At 42.5% G+C, this 12356-nt stretch overlaps 1 protein-coding gene across 1 annotated transcript in view; it reads left to right on the top strand.

Annotated features, from left to right (window-relative positions):
* The window catches only part of LOC130367330 (mucin-17-like), a 34626-nt gene that overhangs the window by 17386 nt on the left and 4884 nt on the right, over window positions 1–12356 (top strand). Inside the window, exons 3-9 of the mRNA XM_056569740.1 lie at window positions 87–188; window positions 2595–2716; window positions 3482–3540; window positions 3893–4029; window positions 5282–5356; window positions 6282–6447; window positions 11873–12031. Of these exons, the coding sequence (XP_056425715.1) occupies window positions 87–188; window positions 2595–2716; window positions 3482–3540; window positions 3893–4029; window positions 5282–5356; window positions 6282–6447; window positions 11873–12031 (820 nt within the window). The remainder of the gene's footprint in view (window positions 1–86; window positions 189–2594; window positions 2717–3481; window positions 3541–3892; window positions 4030–5281; window positions 5357–6281; window positions 6448–11872; window positions 12032–12356) is intronic.

Raw genomic sequence — 12356 nt, 5'->3', positions numbered from 1 at the left:
TATAATAACACCGAAGAGGGGCATTGATCTCTGAGAGATCAGGTTGTTACATTCATTATATTGTTATTGATATTTCTTTCCTACAGGACCATGCCAGAATGGAGGCTATGATGATGGGATAAAGTGCATATGTCCTGTTGAATTCTATGGACCCCTCTGTGAATTCATCATAGACAGAGTTGAGATCGGTAAGTGTCTGATCCACTGGAGTGTTACCTTTAGACCATACATAAGTGTTTGTGAATATTTGTATAAACCATTACTAAAACATAAACAGGATAACATGGTTGTCAGGTCTGCTATACCTAATGGAGTTGGGGCCTAACTAAGAGGGTTGGCTTATTCTTCTTGGATGTCCATTGCCCTTGGAGCAGTAGAGGAAGGTTTCTACTGCGATTAAAGGGGTATTCTGCCCCTAGACATCTTATCCCCAGTCCGCAGCTGGGACCCCCCACAATTTCTGTTCAGCACCCAGCGTTCATGTAGAATGCTTGGAGCGGGCGGCGGGGGTCGTGACACCACTCCTCCTCAATCCAAGTCTATGGGAGGGCATGACGGCCGTCACACCCCCTCCCATAAACTTGCATTGAGGGGGCTTGTCACGACCCACTCCACCCACTCCATGCATTCGGAACAAAATGTTCCGAACACTGGGGCAGCGGAGTACCCCTTTAAGTCATGGTTAAAGAGTCACCTACCTCTTGTTCTTATTGTTAGACTAAAAGACCTGCTGTGATGTAAAGTATCCTGTCGTATGAACACATAAGTCCACATAAGTGCATCCTCCATGAATCAGATTTGTTCCACCAGCATCTTCCACAGTTGAATGTTTGGATTGAGATTTGGTGAATTTGGAGGCCGAGTCACCACCTTGATCTCTTTGTCATGTTCCTTGTTCCCGGGGCATTATGCTGCCTAAAAGATCAACTGCCATTAGAGAATGCCACGGCCATGAACGGGGTATTTGGTCTGTCCAATAGTTAGGAAGGCGGTACATGACACAGTAGCATTCACATGATGCCAGGACCTAAGGTTTCCCAGCAGAACATTGCTACTCTTCTACTCTTCTTCCATAGTGCATCCTGATGTCTTCTCTTCCCCAGCTAAGGCTGCATTCACACCACGTTTTTGCAATACAGGTCCCGTATCAGGTTTTTGATGAAAAAAGGATTCCTCAAAACCGTACTAAACTGTATCAAAAGTGTGTACAAATTTTAACCTGTATACGGTTAAAAACCGTATATTGTTTGAAAAATAATGTCCGGTTGCATCCGTTTTTTAAGAAAAAAACATATACGTTTTTAACTTTTCACTCCATTATGAATCAAGTTTCACATGTTTGATTGAAATTCCTAAAAAAAAACTGTGCAAAGTCAAAAACCGTATGGTGAAAAACCAGATGGAACCGTAGGCACATACAGTACTCTACGGTTCCCATTGACTCCCATGTTAAAAAAACCCATACAGGGTTTCAATACGGTCTTTCACCTGGACCAAAAACCGTGGTAGGCCATGGTTTTGGGTAAGGGAAAAAAAATTGACAAAACCGTACAAGATGCAAAACGAATGCAACCGGATGCATCGTTTTGGGATTTCCGTTTCCAATGGGATTCGGTTTCCAATGGAGGTTTTCAATACGGTTCCATACTGTACTGCAAAAAAGTGGTGTGAATGCACCCTTAGTGACAGATATGCACCCTGGACACCACGCCCCCTCCTAAAGACTTGCATTGAGGGAGCGTGACCGTGATGTCACGAGCGAGGCGTGACCGTGACGTCATGAGCCTCCGCCCCGAATCACATGTTATCTGGTACGGAGTGGTGTTTGCTCCCTGCACCAGATATCTGGGGAGCTGCAGCTGAGACCTTTGGATAGGGGTTAAGATGTCTATGAGCAGAGTACCTCTTTAACCACTAAACACTGAAAACACCTCACAAGAGCGGCCATTCTGATTGGCTAAACATCAGTTTGTCAAGTTGCTCAGATCCCCACACTGGCCCATTTATTTTTTGCTTTTTACCGCCGACCTTAGTGGTTCCAATGTTAAGTCTGATCGGTGTAAGTCTTATGTTATAGCAGTGCTTGCTACATCTACAACAGAACCTGCATTTTTGAGCATTTATCCACTTGGGTCAGCAGGAGACAAGCAGAAGATCTGCTGATCATGCTGATCCTGTGGGGGGAGGACGACCTGTTCACTCATGTAATGATGTTAATAAGAACTGGTTTACACGTTTTAGGGAGGTTATCACAATGAGATGAGGAGATGGTGGTAGGTTGAAGACTAAGGAAGAAGCCGAACCCCTGGCAGCACAGAGTATTTCAGAAGATGAGTGTGCTGGTGTTTAATACGTAATGATATTGGGGGAGATTCATCAAAACCTGTCTAAAGAAAAAGTTGCTGAGTTGCCCATAGCAACCAATCAGATTGCTGCTTTCATTTCTGGAAAGGCCTGTGAAAAATGAAAGCAGCGATCTGATTGGTTGCTATGGGCAACTCAGCAACTTTTCCACTGGACAGGTTTTGATAAATCTCCCCCATTATGTTATTTAGAATGCTTTCTATTATTAAGTGCACATTTTCTTTACACAGGAAGAAGTGTCGTGACCAATGTCAATGTGGAGATACGATTTGAACGCATGACCTTCACTGAAAGTTTGTCGGACAAAAACTCTGTTGACTATTTCAAATTTGAGGAAGGATTTAAATCAGAGGTGAATATAATTCAGGCCATAATCCAGGACACTACATAGTGCTGCATATTTGTCCTTATGGAAGGTTCCATTAATGTAATGGCATTAGCATTAAAGGAGTAGTCCAGGATTGGAAAACTTATTCCCTATCCTAAGGATGGGGGATAAGTTTCAGATCGTGGGGTGGTCCGACCGCTGCGACCTCCCGGCCCTCCGGCTAGATAGCACGTGTCGACCACCGCACGAAGCGCGGCTGACACACACCCTCAATACAGTGCTATGACAGAGCCGGAGATTGCCCCCTTCCCGCGGATTGCCGGGGCCCGTATGGGAGATCGCAGGGGTCCCAGTAGTCGGACCCTCCCACGATCTGAAACTTATCCCCTATCTTTAGGATATCCTGGAGTACTTCTTTAATGTTCTTCTTGCCAATTATTATAGACTTCAGTCAGGGTTGAGGTACTCAGAATTTCTCTGGACAAACATGGAGCCAGATATAATGGGAACAGGTTGAGGGAACAGTTATCTTCAACAATACATAGAATGATGAAACAACTAAACAACTAGTCTAACAGGCTAGTGGTTGGTAAGGAAGTTAATGAACCCTGAAGCCAAAGGTCAGGCAATGGAGTCAGTATCAGGATGTGGGTCAGTGGAGAATCCAATTAGTAGACCCCCGCATTCAGGGGATAGGGGATAAATTTATTAGCACTGGACATGTTTAAATTATACTGTATTATAGAGACACATTATAATTTTGCCATTGTTTCTTTGTGTCATATACAGATGGGAGTTGTATATCAAGATGTTCCAGGATATAAAGATGTGACCATTCTGTCCATCAGGTAAATAAATACCTCACATAGTTCCATATTACAATCGGTTATTATTTTTCAATCGTTGCAGAGCAACCATGTTAAACCTTACTTTGATGGTAGCATTTGTATTGGCTCCATATGAAATCATCAGATAGTCATCTGTCCACAGATGCTCCAACATTTGAAAGTGTGATGAAATCGAACCAGCTTGGATTTACCATGATGGATCTGCAGAGGTTGGGGTGGGATGCACTCTTTGGCTTGGTAGCTACTAATTCCCCTTGAAAATTATAGATCTGAATGGGCTGGATTTTATGGGCTCTAAAGTTGTGTCTGTACTGGGATAACAGTGGTAACATGCTATACTTCTCATCGACAGTGAAGGAAGCATTGTAGTGGACCATGATGTTATTGTCGAGATAGAATACAAGTCCAACATCAGCGTAACTCAGCAGTATAATACCATCATCCAAGATGTAGAACAAGGCCTGCGCCAGCTCGTATGTGACAATACCTGTAAGTAGAAGCATATAACACACTATGTACACTATGTGCCCATTGTACCCTTCCTCCATTCACATCATAGTGGGGTGCCACCTAAAAATAATTTTTTTTAAATGTGGCATATAAGTCAGTGAGAATTCAATTGTCCGTTATCAATCCCAAATGTTATATCCTGGGCATACACCATCGGTACTTCATGTAGCTGCTATGGCGATCCGAGAGACAATACGACCAACTTAAGGTTAGCTTTATTGCCTTTTGCAGTAGACTCCTACCTTCATAGGTATTGTTAAGAAGGGGGATGATAGGGAAAACAGTGCCAAATCTGTCCACAGGTTGCACCTGGTATTGGTGATAAACCCCTTTTACTTTGATGAAGCTGAAATTAAATTCCAGACACAACCGATAGACAGGTAATAGATATGGATGGCGCAATGGTTAGTACTGGGGTCCTTGATTTAAACCCATCCATGAAAAATCTCTTCATGGAGTTTGTAGTTGCTCCTTGTGCATACGTGAGATATCACCGGGTACACCTAGGGGCAAAGATACTCCTCCAGTGCACCAAAAGCTCTTATTTGCATATATAGTTCCCAAAATAATAGGACGGCACTCCAGCATTCCAAAGAAGAAAAGACCTTGAAAAAGACCTCATTGAGTAGGTTGAAACGTTGCTTCACATTTTGGGTGAATAAAATCACTTTTCTACTTTGGATTGCTGGAGTGCCCCCCTATTATTTTGGGAACTACATTACTTGGGATGTTTTGGTCAAGTCTTACATAGGACTGAGCACCCGCCTGGATCTTGGGATTTGAATCCCACATAGTGCCACTCTTACACCTCGACTATCTATCTATCTATCTATATATATAGCTGCAGGTGGTGATTTTCTAAGCACATGGTCACTCCTGAGACCAGTTTGTCTCGGAAAGTAGAAGCCAGAGCACTCTGAGGTAAGAGTCTGGACCTGTTCTGGAGATTTTGTGGAGCTGGACACCCTACTAGCAACACTCCCGCCCCCCCCCCCCCCCCCACCCACGCCCCCCAATTTAATGTCTAGAAATAGTACACACACCGGGCAGCTCATCCTGAACAGTATGCTTTAATGGCTATTTTATGTATTACTTTACACCATATTGGGATTAGCTCATGTAAATAAGATTATCAGGAACATACCAGGAACTGGATGAAAAGGTGGTCTAGGTTTTTTAGTGTAGAGGGACAGTTGTTACGAATTTAATGACTTTTCTTTTTCATTTACAGCACAGATACAGAATGATAACTGCATTGCTAACACATTCACCATTGTAAAGAATGACAGTCTGAAGAGTGAACAAGGTAAGTGATGTGTTTGTAGAGAAATTGGACCATTTCACCATGTTTTGCACAATGTTGGGTCTGAGGTTTCACCTCATAGCACAGAGATTATCTCTTTGGTTCTTTGAGTCATGCAGCGCTCCTCTCACACCCTGCACTAGGTATGTGAAAAGCATTATAGATCTTCTACATTCCCATGATCAGATTTATGCTCGGCATAGTGCCCCCACTGCTTGGTCTGAAAATGGAAAAAAAAGCAAGTTAATCCAGCCCTCTATGAGCTAGAATGGTGAGCTGCTTTGGTGGACAGATGCCGCTCCTGATATATATATATAGACAACCATTAATCTGAATGGCTACACTGCAGTAAGAGGACAGGCATTCATCTGTATGGCTATTTTGCCCTTGAAGTAGCTAAAATATCTAACTAGACAAGCAGAAAGGTCTAAAGAACATGGAGCATACATTATGAACAGGGTTATCTCACCCGAGACAATGAGGGCCTCCTCACCATGGGAGATTTCTGTCCTTTCGGAGCTCACCTTAGGACGTTATGAGGTTGTGTTGCCAAAAAAAAACATTGTTGACCTCTCCTATAAACTTATGATTGCTGGGGACCCCATTATCACTGTATCATAGGTCCAAGACCCCTGGTCCTCCTTACTTCTCGCATGACAACAGTGAGAAGGAGTTTGGATGAAGAGGTGGACTCACATACTCAAGTGACCACCGCTCTAATGAAACTAGTCTTCATGGTCATATGAGGAGGAATTGGTGGCTCCGAACTCTCAAACTTTGCCAGAAATGTTTTTAATGGGACGCCCCTTTACCTTGAGTAAGCCTGAACTCTGCAACAACCTGAATTTAGATGGTTTGAAAGGAATATGATAAGGAACATCCCATTGTTCTAGGTGTATATTTCTAAAATGTTTATTTTATCCTACAGAAATGTGCTTAAGCTCTATCCCAAATGGTTTTCAAGACTTCTACGATCCAATAGTTGTCAGTACAGGACTGGTTTGCGTATCTTACTGCGACGCATCGGCTAACAAATTCCCGAGTTGTAATGATGGAAGCTGTCAGATCCTGAACAATACCGGCCCACGCTGCCTGTAAGTCACTTCTTAAAAGGATTGTTTCATTTCACGTCAAATTATTGTTCAGTCACTCACCACCTTACTTTCCCTATGAACATTGTGCTTTCTTATTACCACTCTTGCCATAGCATATTTACCATTATCCATAACTATGTAAAGCCACAAGAGAATATAAGTCCTTTGGATCTCTTAAAGGGATACTCTGCCCCTAGACATCTTATCCCCTATCCAAAGGATAGCGGATAAGATGTCTAATTGTGGGGGTCACGCAGCTGGGTCCTCCAAAATTACCATGCAGCACCTCGCGTTCTTTTAGAACGCCGAGTGCGGGCGGCAGGGTTGGGACATCCTGGCCAGGCCCCTTGTGGTGTCACACCACACCCCCTTAATGCAAGTCTATGGGAGGGGGCGTGGCTGCCGCCGCACCCCCTATCATAGACTTGCATTGAGGGGTGTGGCCATGAGGTTACGACCCCCACCGCCGCTCCAAGCGTTCGGAATAAAATGTTCTGAATGCTGGGGCAGCGGAGTACCCCTTTAAGGTTTTAGCTTGGGTGACAATTGTCTTGGAATTTCTTAGACATGTGCAATTCGTTTCGTAACACGGAACAAAATGAATTTTCCTGTTTTCGGATGTTCGTTACGAAAAGAACGCACGAAAAAAAAAAATCACAAAATCCCAAAAAAGCATACAAATACGAATATACAGTTAACAAATGCATGCGTTAACTAACGCATAACAAATATGCATGTTAACGAACAACGAATGCATTCGTTATCAGTATACCGAATGTCAGGGCCATGCATCTACTGCTATCCGGCAGCGCATAATGTTTAAGCTGCCGGATAGCAGTTGAAGCAGCCTGGGCAGGTTCACTCACCTTTCTGCACTGCTCCGGGCCTTCCTCCGGTGGGTCCTGGGCTGGTCCGGGGCCTTCATACGGGTCTCCCTCTGACGTCGTCATGACGCCGTCGCGCACGCCGTCCTGTCTTCCAATAAGAAAGGCGTGCGGCAGCGACGTGATGACGTCGCTACGGAGGCCCAGTAAGGCCTTGCAGCAGACAACGGAGGACCGGAGAAGACCAGGAGAGCTCAGCAGAGCCCAGCGGAGTACCGAAGAGGACTAGGAGAGCCCAGCGGAGGCCCGGGGGACACCATCGGGAGCAGCGGGGACAGGTGAGTAGGACTTTGCTTTTTTACATTGCACGAATCCCTCAACATACGAATTACCATCGTATGTTGAGGGATCACTAGACATGTGCAGAACCAAAAATCTGAATTAACGAATGCATTCGTTGTTTTTAACTAATGCATCCGTTTTTTTAAACGAATGCATCCGAAAACGAAAAAAAAATGTTGCGGATGCATACGAAAACCGAATATGACGAATGCACAGCATTCCGAATATTCACAGAACCGAAAATTAAAAAAAAAACGAAAACGAACAAAACGAAAAAAAAAAAAAAAACTTTGGGTTCTGCACATGTCTAGAATTTCTTATACTGCTAAGCTAAACCTTTAGAAAAGGATTTCATAGGCCAAACAATAAGTGTATCATCTAACATGTAATGCGTCACCACCTCTGTCACTTATCTTAGATTACTTGACTTGTCTATCTGCAAATTAGTTTACTGCCTTGATATTAGGACATATATCTTTCTAGTAGCACGGCTGTTTTCTTTGCATAAAAGTAATTCTATCACTCAGATTTCATTAGCCAGGTCAACTTTGCTTGAATTTAATATGGTCCCCTGATGAATTCTATGTGGAGAAACATGTCAAGACCTTATTTATGTACTATATTGAATATTTGATGGGTTAATTGTGAATTTTGCATTATATTTTGGTCCTCTATTTATATATTATCTAAAACGTAGATTGGTTTATTGTGACAATTTGTATGGCAATTTGATGTGATCCGATATCTGCAGTGTAAGGTCTGGGTTGTGGAAACTGGGCAATTAGGAATCAAATAAAACAATGGTCCCCAACCCAGACCTCAAGGCCGACCAACATTTCTGTTTTTTAGTTACTCCATTAGAATAGAACAGGGAAAAAAAACCTGGACTGGTCGTGGGCCTTAAGGACTTGGTTGGGGACCTCTGATAGTTCTTAGTGATATACAGGTCATCCTAGAATGTCTGCAAAAAATCCTAAATTGCTCTCTGTTATGTAGTTACCCCTGAAGCTATTGAGTATAGGTACAAGAGGCAGCGTAGGACCTGTAGGGATAGGTTCTAATCTAAGGCCACCCTTTTCAAGTCTAGTCATAGGGTAATTAGAGGTGCACTATTGGGCAGAGAGGGGGCACATTTGAGTTGACTTCCATTGTTTTTGTCATTTTGACACTTGAAAAAACTTTTGACATGCCAAAAGTGTTTATCAATCTAAGTCTAATGTTCAGACCCCAACCAATCACTAAAAACAAGCAGGATGATGAGCATGTGGCTAAGCGCTCCTCTCCCTGCTCCCTGTGAAGGTGACCAAGACAAACACATAGGCCCTCATTTACTATTGCAAACCCGACATGTTTTGTCGGGTTGTGCGCCAGATTCTGTCGCATTGCGTCAGAAATTCTGTCTGCGCCAGATTTTGCGCCAGAATTGAAAAAACCCTGACTAACTTTCCATTTAGCGAAAAAAAAAAAAAAAGGGGGCATGGCCGCTGGGGAAAGGGGGTGTGGTCTCTGAAAAGGGGCGTGTTCCTGACATGTTCACAAAAACCCAACATATTTACTAAGGTTTCCACCTAAAATGTGGTGGATTTGAGCTGAGGAAAACCAGACAGATCAGAGCGTGTGTAAAAAAAGGAAAGTGGAAAATGTAGGGAAACCTTAGTAAATACTGTGGAAAATAAATTGTAGGGGATTAAACCCGCAAAGAAACCTACACTCCACTCTTAGTAAATGAGGGCCATAGACTTGCATTGTATGTTTGTCTCGGTCACGTGACACAGAGCCAGGCGTAAACATGCTTAGCACAGACTACTCCTGGCTTATTCTCCTGATAAGTGGGGTCTGAACAAGCAGACCCTGACTGATCAAAACTATTGACATTGGGCCATTGTATCCAGTGCACCCAGCCCAGCAAAAGTGTACAGCCGATACCAAATTGGCCTTCAAAACTTAACCTCTTAAGGACCCATGACGTACACGTACGTCATGAGTCCGCGGTGGCCCCACGTCTTAACAACGGCCGGGACCCGTGGCTAATAGCGCGCAGCATTGATCGCGGTGCCGCGCTATTAATCCTTTAGACGCGGCGTTCAAAGTTTAACGCCGCGTCTAAAGTGAAAGTGAAGCAATGCCGGTTAGCTCAGGGAGCTGTTCGGGAGAGCCGCGGCAAAGTCGCGGCACCCTGAACAGCTTACAGGACAGCCGGAGAATCCCTACCTGCCTCCTCGCTGTCCGATCGCCGAATGACTGCTCAGTGCCTGAGATCCAGGCATGAGCAGTCAAGCGGCAGAATCATCGATCAGTGGTTTCTTATGAGAAACCACTGATCAACGTAAAAGATCAGTGTGTGCAGTGTTATGGGTCCTTATGGGATAACAATGATCAGTATAAGAGATCAGTGTGTGCAGTGTTATAGCTCCCTATGGGAGCTATAACACTGCAAAAAAAAAGTGAAAAAAGTGAATAAAGATCATTTAACCCCTCCACTATTAAAAGTTTGAATCACCCCCCTTTTCCCATAAAAAAAAAAACTGTGTAAATAAAAATAAACATATGTGGTATCGCCGCGTGCGTAAATGTCCGAATTATAAAAATATATTGTTAATTAAACCGCACAGTCAATGGCGTACGCGCAAAAAAAATTCCAAAGTCCAAAATAGTGCATTTTTGGTCACTTTTTATTTAATGAAAAAATGAATCAATAAGTCTTATCAATGCAAAAATGGCATCGTTAAAAACTTCAGATCACGGCGCAAAAAATGAGCCCTCATACCGGCCCGTACTCAGAAAAATAAAAAAGTTATAGGGGTCAGAAGATGACAATTTTAAACGTATAAATTTTCCTGCATGTAGTTATGATTTTTTTCTGAAGTACGACAAAATCACCTATATAAGCAGGGGATCATTTTAATCATATGGACCTACAGAATAAAGATAAGGTGTCAATTTTACCGAAAAATGTACTACGTAGAAATAGCGTTTTTTTTTTTTTCAATTTTGTCTCACAATGATATTTTTTTTTCGTTTCGCCGTAGATTTTTGGGTAAAATGACTGACGTCATTACAAAGTAGAATTGGTGGCGCAAAAAATAAGCATCATATGGATTTTTAGGTGCAAAATTGAAAGAGTTATGATTTTGTAAAGGCAAGGAGGAAAAACTAAAATGCAAAAACGGAAAAACCCCGGGTCCTTAAGGGGTTAAAGGGCTATTCCCGTGGAAAACTTTTTTTTTTAAATCAACTGGTGCCAGAAAGTTAAACAGATTTGTAAATCACTAATCCTTCCGGTACTTTATAGGGGCTGTATACTACAGAGGAAATGCTTTTCTTTTTGGATTTCTTTTCTGTCACAAGCACAGTGCTCTCTGCTGACCTCTGCTGTCCATTTTAGGAACTGTCCAGAGGAGGAGAAAATCCCCATAGCAAACATATGCTGTTCTGGAAAGTTCCTTAAATGAACAGCAGAGGTCAGCAGAGAGCACTGTGGTCATGACAGAAGAGAAATCCAAAAAGAAAAGCATTTCCTCTCTAGTATACAGCCCCTAAAAAGTACTGGAAGGATTACGTTTTTTTTAATAGAAGTAATTTACAAATCTGTTTAACTTTCTGGACTTGAATCTATTTCCGGGAATATACAAAGCCTTGACCAGAGTAGAGTCCGTGCTGGAATAGAAGGTACGATTGCTTGGGTTTACTGTTGGATGACTATGTGCATATAGGGGGACAATAGTTGTTGGGGTTGGGGTTCAGTCATATCTAAAAATTCCAAATGTGTAGATCTCTACAGGATCTTCTACAGGTTCGTTCCTCTTTAAAGGGGTATTCCAGGAAAGAACTTTTTTTTTATATATCAACTGGCTCCAGAAAGTTAAACAGATTTGTAAATCACTTCTGTTAAAAAATCTTAATCCTTTCAGTACTTATGAGCTTCTGAAGTTGAGGTTGTTCTTTTCTGTCTAAGTGCTCTCTGATGACACGCGTCTCGGGAACCGCCCAGTTTAGAAGAGATTTGCTATGGGGATTTGCTTCTAAACTGGGCGGCTCCTGAGACATGTGTCATCAGAGAGCACTTAGACAGAAAAGAACCACCTTAACTTCAGAAGCTCATAAGTACTGAAAGGATTAAGATTTTTTAATAGAAGTAATTTACAAATCTGTTTAAGTTCCTGGAGCCAGTTGATATATATATAAAAAGTTTTTTTTCTGGATAACCCCTTTAAATCCTTATTATAAATAACTTATTTGTTCTTCTTCTCTCTCTGTAGATGCCCAAGAACTGATCTGTACGTCTACACGTCACCTTACTGTAGTGGGAAGATATTAAAGTCAGGACTGTACGGAGGGATCGGAGCCGCCATCGCCGTCCTCTTGATTATAATTTGCGTTGCGTTCGTCCTTGTTATAAAGAAAAAGGACAAAAAATGGTAAGCCTGCCCACCACAAAGAAATACTATATATTTTTACCATTGAATTATAAAAGTTGTCTACTTCAGTGGGTCAAAGAATGGTTATTAGGGGGATCTTGTTGGGTTGGAGAAGTCACATGACCATGAAATCTGAGCAGCTGCCTGGGCATGTTTTGCAACATCTGGAGGTCCACAGTTTGGACACCACTTTTATATATTTTAAAATAATCTTAAAATCTTCTCATCACCCTTGTCCCCAGTGGGGCATTATTTTTGGAGCATTCTCTGTTGGTTCCCTCCAGTGATCAGCTGTAATCTGTGGGGAAACCTAGAAATGAAGGTA

This window comes from Hyla sarda, chromosome 4, assembly GCF_029499605.1.
Source record: "Hyla sarda isolate aHylSar1 chromosome 4, aHylSar1.hap1, whole genome shotgun sequence".
Lineage (NCBI taxonomy): Eukaryota > Metazoa > Chordata > Amphibia > Anura > Hylidae > Hyla > Hyla sarda.
The sequence above is the reverse complement of the archived record's forward strand: the minus strand, read 5'-3'. Positions and strand labels throughout refer to the sequence as shown.